This window comes from Chenopodium album, chromosome 9, assembly GCF_948465745.1.
Source record: "Chenopodium album chromosome 9, dcCheAlbu1.1, whole genome shotgun sequence".
Classification (NCBI taxonomy): Eukaryota; Viridiplantae; Streptophyta; class Magnoliopsida; order Caryophyllales; family Amaranthaceae; genus Chenopodium; species Chenopodium album.
The window spans coordinates 29,998,450-30,016,063 of NC_137842.1; the positions used below are offsets into that span (position 1 = coordinate 29,998,450).

Below are 17,614 nucleotides of genomic sequence, written 5' to 3' on the forward strand. Positions count from 1 at the left end.
ATGCTAAGAATAGATAACTAAGGGGACACAATCCACCCTAGCCTTAACCAATCGGGCCGCGTTCTCTCCACTAGCTTCAAATCAACCCTTAAGCTAGCTTCTCATGATTCCACGAAGGAACCAGAAAAAGATAAAGAAATGAAAAACTTTGAGAAGGTAATCCTGACATCTCAATTGTGCATACTCTCTCCATAGGTTTGAAGTCTATCTCCCTCCACCGTTCTTTGACTTAACCGCACTAAAGTCTAAGGGTCTTTTATTGGGTTGTAACGTAAGGCTAAGCTGGCCTAGTCGTAAGTCCCGATTATGTGAAGATCACGGACTGCAGGAAGGTAGTAAAGCAGCACTCTACTTCCCTTGTCAGGGGAAAAGTCCCTGACAGCAAAATAAGCTCAAAGATGCGCACCCGCTGCTCTCGGGTGGTTGCATCATCCTCAAAAGTTGCCGCTAGAGTCGACTGGTGAATACCCTTGGCACTGAACTGTGTTGACTCCACCTCAGTACGGGCCCGAACAACAATCGGACCTAGAAGCTCGTCAACCTCAGGAGAGTAGACGCTAATGTTGCTGTTGATAAGTGACTTTTATGTCACTTTTAGGGTGTTTATTGAGTCGTATTCCGGCTTACTTTCCAATAATTTCACCCTTTTTATCCTTTATTTCTATTATTTTATTATTCTTGTCTTTTATTCTTTATTTTGAGTATTTTTGTAATTTTCTATAGTTTTTAGTTTATTTTCGTGTTTTATTTTATTTTATTTTATTTCATTTAATTTTATTATTTCTTTAGTTTTAGCATCTTATTTTATTTTATTTTATTTTACTTTATTTATCTTATTTTATTTTACTTTATTTTATTTATTTTATTTTATTTTCCAATTCACCCTCGTGTTGTTTTTGGTTGTAGGCGTTCCGGGTTTCAAAGTCATGTTCGAGTTCGGAGGTCCAACGTTCGAGGTTCAATATACGTGTCTCAAGTTTTGAGTCATAAATGGAGTTTCGAACTCAAGTCAAACACTTCACAATGCCCCTAACCGACCTAGCTGCTGCCCACCTCTTAACCTACACCACACCATCCCTTAGCCTCCACCACATCACTTCCCCTGCTCCAACTCTCCTTCTCCCCTGCTCCCTCAGCTCACAATCAATCCCACCACGCAACCCCACATCGCACCACCACAATCACACCCACAAACCAAACTCCCAATCGCACCGAAACCACCCAACATCACCAACATCGCAACTCCACCAATCCCAGCCACGCAGCACCTCCAACCAGACCAGCTTCCACCTGCGACCACAGCCGCGCCAGTAGAACTAAACTCCAGTCCCGTAATGAGATTGAAGTCGGTTGGGGTGACCATCATCTCACCCCAAGGAAAGTGGAAAGTGTTGGTGGTGTCCTAGAAGAACTCCACCAAGGCGCGAGCCACGCGGTGACCCCCGTTAGAAGAAATCATGGCCTCCGTGGCCTCGAACAGGGCAGTCAGCCCACAAGACTTCTAGAGAAGTCTCAACTCTACGTCGACGCTGACACTACAAAAAAATTTATCTATGGAGGCAAAACTTTGAGGCAAATAATTTTTTATAGCCTCTAAAAGATATATTTAGCATCAATTAAACTCTTATTATCTCTAAATGTTATTTTTAGCATTAATGGATTATAGAATGCCCCTAAAAGTTCTTTTAAGCATCAATGAAATTATTGTTGCCTCTAAAAGTTTGTTTTAGCATTAGTGAATTATAAATTGTCTCTAAAAGTTCATTTTTAGCATTAGTGAGAATGTGGTTGCCTCTAAAACTTCCTTTTAGGAATAATGAATTTTATGTTGCCTTTAAATGTTCTTTTTAGCATTCGAGAAATTATGGTTGCCTCTAAAACTTTTTTGTTGCCTCTTAAAAAACTAGAAATTGTATCTGTATTATGTATAGTGATGCATCAAAAAGGAAATGATCAAGTATATTTTTCTTGTGCGAGATTTTTACAATTGGAGCCTTTAAGTTATGAGTAGGTTAAGATGTGTTCATTTCAGACATCATAAAAGTTTTATTGGACAATTGCTTCAAAGGGGCCAATGAAGTACATCATATTACTTATACGTATATTTTGTTTGTAATTGTAGAATTGTAGTTGATCTAATTATAAGGGAATCAATTCATGTAGGTTGGTGATGGGGGAGGCATTGATCCATGTAAACTGTAGCATACATTGACGGATTACTCATGAATTAAGGATGATATAATCATAATTTCATTCTATTCAATACTATAATGACCGAGAGTAAGTACAACAATATTTCTACCTCCCCTAACTTATTCCTAAATTAAGCTACTATACTTTTATTTTATTTTATAGTGGATCATGTAACCCACTAGGCCACTAATTAGATCATTGGAGTATAAATAAGTAATTAAATATCAAATACTTTTTATGTCAACTAGTAGGCCACTGTTGGGACCTTTAATATAGCTTATGCACACTAGTTTTAGTGGCTTTACATTCTCTACTAAGCTTGATATATAGTCATCAAAGTGCTTAATGTCCAACATCTGATCTTCAATTGTCTTGAGTTTTGTTGTCCATAATCGTTTGCAGTTTTATAATCATTCTTTAGATGTGCCTATCATATTAGAACTAAAAAAAATATAAATACTTGTAAAATAAATATTAGAAATCAAAGCTAAAAAAATTAAATGTATGTGAATAAATCGAATCATGATGATATATATAAAATAAAATTCATTGTGTAAAGTAGGAATCTATAGATTAAACGACAACAATACTTATTATTAAATTAAAAAAAAAAAGAACAAGATAAAAAAATTGTTAACAACAAAAACAAAAAAAACAATAATAATAAAAGGGTCATTGATACATAGTATCCATATGATTAGTTCCGTCATGATCATTGAGCTCTGGGACATCATATGAGTTTCTTGGCGTGGTCTCAACTATAACCTTCCAATTAGGCTTAAAACATCATTCACATAAAATACTTGGCGAGCCTGTGTAGCTAAAATATATGGATCATTAGCTAACAACTTTGATGTATTTACGCTTATGAAGTCAAAATAGTCAGTATTGATCCCTCGACCAACTGTGCACATCCCACCAGTCACACTTAAACAAAGTAACACGATTTCCTCCTATATATTGAACTTCTATGATTTCTTGTAAGAGGCCGTAATAGTTAAGGGTTGATGATCCACTTTCTCCATTCACAACAATCCCACTATTTTGTGTTTCTATTGTCCTTTCACTGTCCTTGGTACGAAACATAAATCCATTAGCCATGTAGCCATTTAAAGATATCACTGCACGATCCGGACCTTGTGCTAGTGCCCTTAAGTTAGTAGTAGCACTTGAATGGTTTTCCTTTGACAAAATTGTCACCTATAAAATAGATAAATATATGTAAACATAGAAGATTATCATAAAAAGCCATAAAAAAAAATTAAACCAAAATATCATAACAATTTAATTTCTATGTTTGCATGAAACTTTATATAAACCAATTATCATTATATACTATTTAATAATCATAATAATTAAAAATTTGACAACTTAAGGACTTGTGTAATCTCACTAGGAAAGAGATCAATACATACAAGGTTGGTAATAGAGCACAATTAATAAGGGGCTGATAGGGTTCTAAAATAGATGGATCCCTTAAAAGTTAAAACCACTAACTTGAAACTAACATGGCTGCTTGATATAATAGACGAGTTAGTTAAACTTAAAGTCATGAAGTTTGATTACTTGATTCAAGTATATTATTTATTCATCTTGTCTGACAATATTAATCTAATTATAGGTAGTATCAAATTATGAATATTGTTGGTCTTTCTAGCTAAAATATTAATCTAGTAGGATTAAACCCAAACCTAACATAATGCCTTCTAAACAGAGTTTCAGTTTATATACTGTGCAGATACAACTTCTGCATCTCAATGTCACAACTAAGGGTGTTTGCGAAATTAGTTGAACATGGTCTTAACACAAACTCAATGGATAAATCCTTATCACATATGCACTAGCACATACAGTAGCTAGTAAGTAACGAAGCTTAATAAAGTGGCCATTGGATTGCCATCAGATTTGCGAACCTATGACATTGTACATAAAGAACAAAACTGCACAATAGAGTTATATTCTAAGGGCTTGTACATAAAACATTGTTCATATGGGTTTGGCATCTAAATTTGATGTCAATTTAATAAGTGTCTTATTAGCACTAAAACAGAGAGGCAAATGACATAATAATAAATTAGCAAAAATACTAGGAATGTAAAACTCTTGTCCTATCAGTATGGGAAGCTTTTATCATACTGATATATTAGTTTCTTATAGTTACAAATATTTGATCAGAGATATATTGTTTGATGAGAATTCTAAGTATAGGCTATTTGTTGGCTCGATGAAAAGAGGGTAGATCCATAACCATAGGACTAAAAAAGCGGTAATACATACAATATAATTTTCAAAATAGGAAAAAACATAAGAAATAAGTAAATAAATACTTACTTGATCTCTAAACCATTTTATGAAATCTTTTTTATGAAACAAAATCATCCTCTTGTTACTTGTAGCATTGCGAGTATACTCACTGTGATAGATAATTACCAAAGTTATATATTTGTTTTTCTATCAAAAGTAATCTTTGTACTTACTAAAATATATAAGTCTTACTCAATAAATGGTTGTACATCGTCACAATTATTCAACACATAAAAGTGAACTTCTTCCCATTCCTTTGTAGTAAGTAAACGAGGACATTCCTTCCCAAATGCTCTACCTCTTGTCTCAAATATAGGTAGGATATCAGCTAAAAAACTTTCACGATCATAATAAATTCTATCTTGTTTGTTAAATCTTATCTCTATATCCTCCGTATATCTTGAACAAAATGTCAAGCATTCCACTAAAAGATAACCTTCTGCCATTGATCCTTCCGGGTGACCTTTATTGCATACATACCCTTTTAATTTTCCAAGATACTTATATGAAAATAGTAAAACTTACATATTTAACTAAAATAATAATAATAATTATTATTATTATAAAAACAAGCAGAATGAAATTTATGTACCTTTCGATGGGGTACATCCAATGATAATGAACTGGTCCTGCAATCAAAGCTTCACTTGCAAGGTGAATAGGTAAGTGTAGCATGATTACAAAAAAGGAAGGTGGAAAAATTCTTTCAAGCTCACATAGGGTTACACCAATTTGTTTTTCGAGTTTCTCAAACTCATCAATATTCAAAGCCTTAGAACATAACTCTTTGAAAAAGGTACTCAACTGAATAAGTGGAGCAGACAATGATTTAGGCTAACCATGTATAGCAAGAGACAATTGATGCTCTAAAATAACATGATAGTCATGGCTTTTTAATCCAGAGAGTTTAAATTCTTTGAGGAGGGAATTTTTTGAAATATTTGAAGCATACCCATCTGGAAACTTCACACTAGTAAAAAATTACACAAATCTCTCTTTTTCTCCAAAGATAATGTATGAGGAGCTGGAGGTAGCTCTTTTGATTTATCAGGACATGTTATAGGGTGCAATGACTTTCTAATTTTCCTTTCCTGTAGATCAAAACGTGCATTCAAATTATACTTACTTTTCCCTTCAATATCTAATAGAGTCCCAAGTAAAGTTTCACATACATTTTTTTCTGTATGCATCACATTCAAATTATGGCGTATCAAAAGACTACTCCAATATGGCAATTCAAAGAAAATGCTCTTCTTTTGCCATAATTTCGGTTGTTTTTTCTTTTTCTTATCACACCTTCTCTTTTTCTTATTACATTCAACTTGTTCAGCATCAATTTGCTGTAGCAATTCCTCACTAGATAATGGTTTGGGTGCAGGTCTTAGCTCTTGGTTCCCATCAAAGGCTCTTCCATCGTACCTCCATTTATGATCTAAAGGTAAAAATGTACGATGACACATATAACAATGTTTATTTCCATTTGGTAACCACTCAGAACAAGTATCACTGTTACAAGAGGGACAACCAACAGCTCCTCCAGTTCTCCAACTAGATAAATCACCAAAGGCTGGATAATCACTTATAATCCATAACAAAGATCTATGCATTTTAAAGTTCTCTTTCTTTGAAGCATCATATGTTTCAACACCAACTTCCCAAAGTAATTTTAGCTCCTCTATTAAAGGTTGCAAGTAAACATCAATCTTATCTTTCAACCCCTTAGGACTTGGAATGAAAGAACGTTGTTTCATACAAAGCCACAACGGTAAATTATATGGTACAAGAACTACGGGCCATGTACTATGAGGAATATGACCATTTCTAAAGGGGCTAAACCCATCACTTGCTAACCCAAGGCGAACATTACGAGGTTCAAAGGCAAATGAAGGATATTTTTCATCAAAAAATTTCCATGCTTTAGAGTCTGCTGGATGTCTAATTATACCATCATCGTCATTGACACGCTCATCACTATGCCATCTCATACTTGCTGCAGTTTTAGATGATATATACATTCTCTGAAGCCGGGGAATTAAAGGAAAATAACGCATTGTCTTGCTAGGAGACCTTCGAGGCTTACATTGTGAGGTGGAAGATCCATTATTACGTTCATCAATTTTCCATTTAGAAGCATGGTACTTAACACACTCGTCTGCATTCACATGCTCCTTCCAAAATATCATACAATTATTGGGACATGCATCAATTTTGATGGACTCAAGAGATAGGCCGACTCTTTATCATCTTTTGAGCATCATAAAAAGATTCTGGCAGAGTGTTACCTTCCGGCAATGATTCTTTAAATAGATCAAGAATCATAAACAAGCTTTTTTCACTTATTCCACCTAAGCATTTTATGTGGATTAACTTAAGCAAGAAAGACAGTTTTGAGAATTGCTTACAGCCTGGATACAACTCTAACTCAAGATCACCCATTAATTTGTAAAAGAATTTAGTTGCTTCTAAGGATCTTTAAATTCACTCACACCAACTCTCTCGTCCCCAAGAACATTGTCAAATTGAACTCCAAAGGCATCATGTAGCATATCAAACATGACATCATGCTCATGCAATGGGTATTCATTTGACTCATCAATTATAGTATTATCATGAATTGTTGAATCGTCAATCATTTCTCCATGTCGCAACCAACGTGTATAACTCTTAACAATACCAAATTTAAGCAAACCTAACTTTATTTCATCTCTACATTTTCTCCTTTCATCGTTGCATTTGACACATGGGCAAGGTGCTATAGCTTTGACATTTTTTTTGTTCTGAAAAAGCAAATTGTAGAAACTCTTTTACGCCAATCTTATACCTAGGATCATTTTTTTTGTATTGCATCCACTCACGATTATTTGACACCATGATTTCCTATATAATAATCATATTAAAATGTATAAACAAGTTGATTACATTAAAAGATGTTGTAACATAGCTATGAATTAATAACACAAAATTAAGCAAATAGAAATTTACAAGGGATTAAAAAAAGTACTTGGCTGATTAAGTTAGTTAATGTGTCAACAATACTTTAACTACTGCATTAGTTTGTCAAATTGGCATATAAAGATACTCAAAATATCATGAAGCAGTTTGCACAAGTATTTGATTAATATGATTTAATCAACAAAATTTAGTTCCTTACAATCGTTTTACTCAAAGCCAACAAAAATTGGTTAGGTGCCATTTATGGTGATTAATACATTATATAATAGGATGAAATTCATGAAAATTTGATAATTTTAACATTCAGTTTCATTTCCACAATCAAATTTGAACATAAAATTATGACAATAAACTAAAGAACAGGAACCCTAAATTCAGAACCACTATATTTCTATTGATAAAGTAAACAAATCAAATTACCTTGAACATTGAGACGTACTCCAAAAAAAAAATCAAATTCGGCTAAATCCAAGCTTTTTTTTTTGTCTTTTTCCTCTGTTTCGTTCTTGGAATTTAGTAGTATTATTCCTACTAATTTGACTTTTTAGATTGCTTATGGTGATAGTATAAAAGGAAAATTTGATAAAGAAAGTTAAGCAAAGGTTAATTTACTAAAATTCAGGTAAAGAAACTTTAGTGGGATATTTTGATTTTAGGGAAAATAGTGACGGAATATACAAAGGCCTTACCGCCATTATCATTGTTGGTGTTCTTACTTTTTTTTTCTTTTTTTTTTTATATTTCTTTTTTTTTTATTAATGTTGTAAGGCGTGTGATAAGGGAAGGATGGTCTTGTTTCTTTCTTTATTTTTTTTTTGAAACATAAAGTAAATATTTTTGTTTATTTCTTTCTTTTATTGAGATTTTAATAATTTAAATTTAAGATGGGTAATGTTATATGTAGCCCTTAGGATTATATATAGCATTAAAAATACTTTCTAAAATAAAATTAAGTAGGGAATTCATGACAAAATCACGCGCAGATCGATAAAATTCATTATAAAAGTCATTGCATCTTGGGCTAATTATCCAAATTGGCATAAAAGTTAGCACCCTTGTGACATATTGTTATAAAAGTTGTCGGCGGTGATAGATTGGTATAAAAGTTAGTAAGTTGTGACAGATGGGTATAAAAATTAGTCATCGGTGACATTGGTATAAAAGTAACCATGTGATGACATATTGGTATAAAGTTTATTAATGATGATGTTTTAGGTGTTTTTATCCCTCGAGGGAGTTATGTCACAAATTCTGGTCCGGCAAGAGCTGTACCTGCAAAACAAACGGAGACTCCGGGTGGTTGGAGCTCCGCCTCCGACGATCAAGTTCGTAATTTGAATAGGAGTAAAAAGGTGCGGAAATTAAGATGGGTATCTGCTCGGATTCTAAGCTCAAGATGTCTCTTTCAAAGAGTAAATGTGTAATAAAATGGTAAAATGTGCCTCAAAATGGAAGAAATCTCCTCATTTATAGGGTCCTTGGGATTTGTGCCCCTGATTAGGTCATCAAGCCCTAATCATTGGTGGGCTGCGCCGCATTGCGGCTTTCTCGGGAATCGGGCCATGAAGGCCGCCTTTTTCCCATTTCTCTGGAATGACACGTGTCAAATAGGGGTTGGTCCATTTTGGACTAACCATAAGGTGACACGTGTAACTTTCTGGTTGGACCACGTGGCAGGGTAAAATTACCCCAAACATTTTCTCCTCACATATGTGACATGGCATTCTACTTGGCATCTATGACACGTGTCACTCTTCCATTTGGGGGTGAACCGCCAATTTTTTACTGTTCACCTTCTGCGAAAATTACGGAGATTCCCCCGGATTTACCCCCTATATTTAGCCGTTTACCCTCATTGTTTTTGTACGTTTACAAAATTTTTTTAAGAGAGATAAACTTAGAGAGAAAGAGAGTCTGCCATTACGTCTGTGTCAAGCGCAAGCAATTAAGCTCGTTCCCGTCTACCATAGCCAGTTCTGTCTTACCTTTAGATATCAAATCTAAAGGTACCGTCTTTGTCTCTCTCAGCTCTTTTTATTTTTTCCCGCTCGTATATATTTCTTGCAATAAATGGATGCAACACCAACACACACGGCACAACATAGGTTAGAGTCCAGCCGGTCACCTAGTACGGCTGAGTCTAGGACTGGGAGTGCCGCCTCGGGGTGTTGGGACCACCCTTATGCTTGGAATCCGACCGTCTATGTGTCTGTGCACGACATAATGGCTCGGACAATGCAGACGGCCATAGATCCCGATTATAGGAGCAAGGGCTCAGGCAGGCAACCACCTGAGGGGGAGACATCAGGTAGGGAAAACCCGACAGCTGTTGAGAGGTCTCCTCCATGTGCCCCTTCAACCCCTGCAGATTCCTTCCTCGATGAATGCGATCAGGGAGAAGGTGAGGAGGTCGTCTTTATGCCCTTCTCACAGGATGAGGAGTCATCCGGAGAAAGCTCCGCCTCTAGTTCCGAGAGAAGTGACGAACCTTTGTCACCGCTTGAGGATAGTGAGGTGGAGAAGAGGAAGAAATGGAGTGAGAAGGACGACCCCTTCAAAATCCACGTCTCTGGCAAAGATAGGGAAATTATGGACAAGGACTTGGATAATTTCAAACTTATGCGCCCCTTAGCAGGTAATTTCAGCATCCAGGTGCCGCCTGCAGAAGGAACCGTCTCCTAGAAGGATGACGAGAGGAACGCCAATGCCTAGTTTGGCTGTTTTGAGGCGGCGTTCCTAGCCGGGCTGAGATTTCCACTTCACGAGGCGGTAAAAGGCAATTTTAAGAGGCTATGGCCTTGGATTGTGGCAACTAACCCCCAATCTTGGGCCAACATCTTGGGGTATGTTGCCAATTGTGAATTTCAAGGGTTGTATCCCGGCTGGGAGGCCTTTTCCCATATGCGTTACCTGAGTCGCAACCCAGGCGGCTGGAGGGCGTGGTATACGTTGACCACGCACCCTTAATACATGATGACTTTGGACAAAGTGTCCAAATTTGACGGCTGGAAGCACTGCTTCTATTTGCTGTCTCCACCTAGCTGGCGAGAGAATTTTGAACTGTGCCGGTATAATAAGAAGCCCGACCTTCTAGGTCGGAAGTGTTTTCTTCCCCGGATTCCGGATGAGGACTATGACAAAATAATTGAGACCAACTTTTTTGGTCTTGAGACTGCTACCCTGTCAACCTGGGAAACATTAAAGTTGAAAAGAACTGGATCCCAATCCCAAAAAGCGCCTGGTTCAGGGACGAGGCCTTTTTGTCCTCCTGCGGGCTTAGCACAATGTTTACCAAACTTATACGCCTGTCATTTTAACCGTCTGGGCTATTTCCATGTCAACTGTTATACAAATACTTATATCTTTGCTCTTTTGCAGAAGAAGCTTTAGCCATGCTCCCAGACGAGAAAACACCCAAACGACCTTCCGCCTCCATCCGCAAAGATCTGGCGGAGAAACAGGCAGCTCAGATCAGAGCCAAGGTAAGACGCCTAACCCCTTTTGCCTTAATTTCACAAGTTTCATTTCCGGATGCATAAATGACTTGTATCCGCTTTGCAAGGAGGCGAAATCCCAAAAACATTTGAGAAGTCTCTCAAATGGGCAAGGGATGACTCCATCTCTACCCCCTCAAAGTCTAAGAAGTCTGCCTCCTCTTTGACTCCTGGAGCCAAAGCCGGGAATACTAAGATTCGCATAGGGGGGAAGATGCAGGAGGTATCCGGCAGCTTGGGTCTTGACCTTGCCAACCCTCTCTTTGTAGGCGGAGGTTTTACAGCGCCTGTGAATGGCTCTCACCACGCCGCCTCTAAAGGTAAGGAGTACCCATTTGAGTCCTCGCCCGAGTTAGGGTGGCCTTCTCGAGTGAAATCCCACTCCCAACAGACTTCTTCCTTAGACGGTCGTTAACAGATTGGTGCCGCCTGTATTTTGCACTCATCAAATGTTAATTGTGGTGCAGATCACTCTCCCTGTTGGCCAGAATTCCAGAAGCATGCCAAGGCCATGCTTGATGCCGTCCGGAAGAGGGACAAAGACAATATCCCTGGGATAGAGACGTTCAATCTGGAACGCATTCTATCCCTTCTGGCTGAGGTGAGGTGTACAGAAAGTAAAGAAAATAGACTTCAAGTCTCACTTCGCCTGCATATCTAACCTGATTCGTTCTTTGCAGGCTCTTTTGCGGGTAGACGGTCTCAAGCGTCCCTACTTTCGCAAGCGGGAAGAGGTAAAGAGAGCCAACAAATCAGCCAGAGACGCTGACAACGTTGCTCTATACTCTTGTACAATAAATGAACTTGAGACTAAAGCCACAATAATGACGCAGGCGACGAAGATTGAGCAGCTCGAGAAGGACCTGGAGGTGTTCAAGCAGAAAGCAAGCGATGCTAAGACGGCGCTAAAAAAAGCTCAAGAGGAGCATGGCAAGGCTAAGGCGGAGCTGGACTCTCTCAAGGAGATCTCCCAAGAGAACACCGACCTCAAGGCTAAGGTCAAAGAGCTGGAGGAGGCGGATGCCCAGGCGCAACTGAACTTTACGGCAACCTTGGAGGCGGAACAAGAGCGCTTGGTTGCCGAGAGTGAGTCTGACGACGATGCCCGAATGAAGATAGCCTGGAACGCCTTGTATCCAAATAAGGGGTACTGCGTCTGGGCACTGGCTCACAAATATGTTGAGGAGGTTGTATTCTTGAGGGAGAAGGGCGAGCTAGTGTCGGAGTCGTTTGAAGTCTGGGCCAACACTGATCTGCCGGAACTTGGGCACCCCGTCCAAGGTCAAGCGCATGAAATTCCTTCTGATGAAGAAGATGAAGGGGACAATGACTAGGTGGTCCCGTCTGCAGCTCAACAATGATTCTCTGCGGCAGTATGCCATTTTTTTTATCTTCTTATTCAGCGCTTTTATGCCAAATTACTTTCTTTCCGGCCTGCGTGCCGAGTATTAGTTGTCTTTACCGGCCGAGGAGCTGGGTTATATAAATATTTGTTTCACTTCCCGAATGGGGTCCGGTAAACAATGTTCTACCACAATCGTTTTGTTGGGTAATTCTTTAATGAATGCACCGACTGAGTCGGTTTTGATCATTTTGTGCTTGAATTTTGCATTTTTAATTTTGCAAGTATGCTTGATATTTTTGCTTTTGCCTAACTTATGAAAAGCATGCGGCAATTGATAATCCGGCTGCTCTTGTCCTTGGGCGGCCGTGTGGTTGGTTTCATCTTAAAATCGATTAATTGGCTTGGATACGTCTGATGCTTTAAGGAGCATGATATGTTTTCAAGTCAATTAATCACAATAGTGATTGCCTTAAACCAAGTACACAGCCGTACATATAACAGGCGTTCCGGATTTTCTATCAGACGGAAAAAAGGCCGTCTGAGAAACTGAAAAAAGGCGAAGAGCTGCCTGTCCTATTATAAGATAGGAGGCAAATGGCCGCCTGGGGGTGTTTCAATCCAATTATACATTCCAGCCTTGTATCCCATTGGGAAGACGTGTATAATTTCGGAGGGTAATCCAGATTATCCAGGTCAGGCGGCAATGAGTTGAACCATGCCGCCTGTTTGTGTAGATGCACTTTTTGGTAATGCTTGTGAAAATTGCATCCGGAGGGGTGTTACCGGCCGCCTTATTACTCATCGGAGCAGGCGAAATTCGAATAACGATCCGGTCATCGGCCTCATGTCCTTTAAAGTTGGTTGCGTAGCCGTTGCACAACCCTTTTTTCCCCAATGGGAGAGTCTGTGCAACTTTGGAATGAAAAGCTTAAGAACTTCGGTCGGTCACCGACTGATGTCTTGGGACATCCGGTATTTCAAAAAATTAATCGTTCTTTAGACTGTTCTGGTCAGACGGCTATGAGTTGACCAATTTGGTCGTTTAATCTTTGCCGTCTGCATAGGTACGTAGAGCAAACAGGTAGGCTGCTCTCTGCGACGATTGCACCCGGAGGGGTGTCGCCGAACGCTTTTGTCCATGTTGGGACAGGTGATTTTATAAAACAAACAACCATCCGGCCATTGGCCTCTAGTCTAAGTGGAGACCGGTTGTATAGCCACTAAGAGGTTTTGTGCCTAGTTTAGTTATCTGGCCAGTGGCATCATGTAAAAAGAACGTTGAATTGTCTACTAAGTTTCAAACTTAGAGAGTTCAACAATTAGGCCGTCTGTGAATTGCCCAGGCGGCGTTAAAGCTTGAAAAAGGAAATAACATAATTGAAAACAAAAAGCGATTTCTCATTGATAGGCTCTTTGCTTACAAAATTTTACAACTCAGAAGTAGTACTTTTTCAAATTGTCTATATTCCAAGTCCTAGGCAGGCGTCTGCTGTCTGGGGTTTCCAGGCAGTAGGTGCAGTCTCTAATTTCCTCATAGATCTGGTAGGGGCCTTCCCAATTTGGAGTCAGCTTTCCAAGCTGAATGGCCCTACCGGTTGCCTCCATTTTCCGTAACACAAAGTCGCCAACATTCGAAGGGCGCTTGTGCACTTTCTTGTTGTAGTCTCTTGATATTCTCAGACGATATATCTCATGACGCAAGGCAGAATTGCTCCTGCGCTCTGAGAGAGAGTCCAATGCCAGACGCATGGCCTCCTAGTTTGTCTCTTCGTCATAAAGCATGACTTTGAGAGTAGGCTCGTAATGTTCGATGGGCAGGACGAATTCATTACCGTAAACCATAAGAAACGGGGTTTCACCGGTTGCCCCTTTGGTTGTTGTCCAAATGGCCCACATGACATTAATCAACTCTTCTGCCCATAAGCCACCGGCCCTTTCAATTTTCTATTTTATGCCGTATGAGATGAGTTTGTTGAGGGCTTCAACCTGGTCGTTTGCTTGGTGTCGGCTGACTGATGCAATACAGTTTGAGATCCCTTGATCCCCCAACCAAGTCTTGAGCTGAGGTGTCTCAAACTGAGGGCCATTATCAAACACCGTAGACATAGGAAGCCCAAACCGGGTGATGATGTTCTTCCAAATTAAAGAAATGACATCCTTTGTTTTGATGTTCCTAACCACTTCCGCCTCCACCCATTTGGTGAAGTAATCCACAACCACTAGAATGTAGCGTTTTTCGCCTGGTGCAGGCGTATAAGGACCTAAAATGTCCATGCCCCATTTTGCAAACGGGACTGGGCTGTGGATGGCCGTTAGATCAGTAGCCGGGCGGTGAATAAGTTTGCCAAATTTTTGACTCTTATCACATTTCTTCACCAGCTCTTTGGCGTCTGCCTCAATGGTAGGCCAAAAGTAGTGCCGCTTGGCTCTGACGGCTAGGGATCTGCCGCCTATGTGGGAGGCGCAGTACCCCGCATGCAACTCTTCGAGAACTTCCTTCCCCTTTTCAGGGGTAACACACTTCAGAAGAGGCTTTTAAAACCCCGCCTTGAAGAGTTCTCCGTTTCTCATCTCGAAGTTTGCCGCTCTCTTTTTCATGATGGATGCCTCCTGTGGCGAATCAGGGAGCGTGCCGTCTGTTAAGAAAGCCCGGATGCCATCCATCCAGGTGGAGCTTCGGTCCAGAATTCCAATGGGCTCTTCATATACGCTTCTTTTTTCAAGAACTTCTCAAAAGACTGATCGAGGCGTATCACAACAGGCGGAGGATGCTAATTTAGACAAGGCATCTGCCTGGTTGTTGCCAGACCTGGGCACTTGGCTTAGAGTGAACCCTTCGAGTGTCACATCCTTCTCCTTGACCCCTGAAGATATTTAATCATTGCCGGATGGGCTTCTTTTTAGGATCCACGACGAGTTTGCGGACAGCAAGATCCGGGCTGACGCCTTATATCTCTTCCACTTCAAAGGCAAAAATGTCTTTGAATTCTTTTAGCAGAAGGTGCAAGTCTGCACCCATCTTAGCAAGAGCAGCCGTCCCTACCTTAACAGTGCGCTCTGGACGGCTGTCATCCAAAGCGAGGTCCATGTGCTCTCCGGCTGGTTGGGGACGGAGCTCGTCAGACCGTTCACCGGTCAATGATTGCTAATTTTTCCCTTTCTTCACCTCCACCAGCTGAGCTGCTTTTCTTTTCTTTCCGGTTGCTGGTGGGGCTGGGCTGGCATCCTTGACATTGTCAAGGTCCATTGGTTCCTGTGCTTGGCCGTTTGGGGCCATGGTGTCTTTGACGGCTGAGAGATAACACTCCCGGGCCGTCTTCTGATCCCCGTTAAGGGAACCAACAGAGCCATCATCCTTCTCATACTTGATGAACATGAGAGAAGGGATGATTATAGCTTTGGATTCATTGAGAGTTGGATGGCCTAGGATGATGTTATAGGTGGTCAGCTCCTCAACGACCAAGAATTTAACGACCAGGTGTCGTCCTTGTCCTTTTTCTCCTAGCCGAATAGGTAAGTCAATCCTACCGACTGGGTAAACCATCCCATCCCCAAAACCAACCAAGGGGTGGGTATCGGATGCATGCTGCTTGGTTTGTATTTCAGCTTCTGCAGGCATCAGAAGCTGATGATGTCCGACGAGCTGCCGGTGTCAATAAGGATTCGACCAACCAGCTGGTTGGCGACCTTACATTCAATGACGATCGGGTCGTCATGCGGACGGCGGACGCTACCCCAACCCTTATTTGTGATCAGAACATCAGAGAAGGAGGAGTTGGCAGATGCCTGCTCATCATCATCCTTGTCTATCTTTTGAAGATGGCTCTTGGTGCCCCAGACGGTAGGGCCACCACATGAGAACCTGCATGCTATGGTGTAGACCGACTCCTTATCGGTGTCCGAACTACTAGTACGCTGGGGAGTCTTGGACGACTTGCCCTTGTTCTTCTTATTAGTCCATTTGGACTTAGAAATGTAGGACTTTAGCATCCCCTTGTCAGCCAGACGGTCCAATGCCCGCTGAAGGCTGAAGCAGTCGTTGGTGTCATGGCAAACTTCCTCATGGTACTGAGAAAATTTGTTCTTGTTCCGTGACGGGATGGAAATGTTCATTGGATTTGGCTTCTCGATGGTCAGCCGGTCCTTTATCTCCATGAGGATGGAGTTAGAATCCTTGTTAAACTCGTACCTGGGGACATACGGTTTAAACTCTCTCCTTTTCTTCTGAGACGACTGGTCAGAATCACTAACCGCCCAGACTTATTTTCTCTTTTTGCTCTCTTCTTTCTTTTTTGCCGGCTGAGCAGTCCGGCTTTCTTTTTGTTTATCAGAATTCTTGGAGTCTGACTGGCTTCCAGACATGCAGAGGTCGGTAGCCTGAATATAGCATTCCGCCTCTCTCAGGGCCGCCTGCAGCGTAAATGCCCCTTTTTTGACGAGGTCAAACTTAAAGTTCGACCCGTCTCTCAGACCCTTGAATAAGTCTGTGAATGCTACCTCGTCAGACAGCCCCTAGATCTGGATTCTAACCAGGTGGAACCGTCTGACATATGAGCGTAGCCCTTCTCTCTCGCCCTTCTTAACGGTGCTCAAATCAAGGCTCGTTTTCTTAGCAGGGATGTTCATTGAGAAGTTTGTGGCAAACAAGAAGGCTAGCTTCTTGAAGCAATCAATAGAACCGGCTGGCAGGTTGCCAAACCATTGTTGGGCAATGCCCTTCAATGTAGCCGGGAAACATCGACACTAAGTAGCATCGTCCCACCCCTGTAGACACATGAGGTTGGTGTATGCCATCAGGTGATCTTCTAGGTTGGAGGTACCATCATAAGTACCTACCAACACATTCTTAACCTTGGCCGTCTATGCCGCCTTGGTTATATTCCTGGTGAACGCAGAGGGTTGTTCACCAAGTTTGACCAGTCGGAGCTGCCAGTCCAGAGGTTGGACACTGTTGAATGTCGCATGTCCTCTAAGGAAGAGGCTGCATAAATGGAAAACCATATTTCCCCTGAGGTGCAAACGGGACAGACCCAATCATCATTTGAGGGTCGGTGTTGATGGACTTGCCGCCTGTCCCACTCTCATGTATCGAGAGTGAGTTCCTCACAAAAGTTTGTTTAAAGCTTTTTGGAAAGCTCGAGGTGGAGGCTGACTCAGACAGCTGCTGGTGCCTCCTCCGCTCAATGATTTGCCGAGCGTCGGAAACAATTTTCTTTGTCGCCCCCGGCCGCTCTTGCCGGGTGTGCCTTTGAGGACCCTTAGGCATAAGGATCTTGGTCCGGTCAAGTCTTGCGGCTGCCTTCTCCTTCTCCTTAGAATGAGGAGT

The 17,614-nt window shown here is 40.8% G+C and overlaps 1 protein-coding gene across 1 annotated transcript; it reads right to left on the bottom strand.

The window, feature by feature from the left end:
- Window positions 1-3,075: 3,075 nt before the first annotated feature.
- Window positions 3,076-6,933, bottom strand: LOC145557580 (uncharacterized). Its single transcript, XM_081618754.1, has 5 exons — window positions 6,780-6,933; window positions 5,483-6,649; window positions 4,690-4,978; window positions 4,525-4,606; window positions 3,076-3,393 (listed from the first exon to the last, which is right to left on the bottom strand). Exons 1-5 carry the CDS (start codon window positions 6,931-6,933, stop codon window positions 3,076-3,078), a joined length of 2,010 nt encoding a protein of 669 aa, XP_081474880.1.
- Between the last annotated feature and the right edge of the window lie 10,681 nt (window positions 6,934-17,614).

Coding starts and splice junctions, on each gene's coding strand:
- LOC145557580 (XM_081618754.1), bottom strand. CDS start 6,933: ATGGGTGATCTTGAGTTAGAGTTGTATCCAGGCTGTAAGCAATTCTCA. Junction 4,607..4,689: donor GATGTACAACCATTTATTGA/GTAAGACTTATA, acceptor TATCTATCACAG/TGAGTATACTCGCAATGCTA. Junction 3,394..4,524: donor TAAAATGGTTTAGAGATCAA/GTAAGTATTTAT, acceptor TCTATTTTATAG/GTGACAATTTTGTCAAAGGA.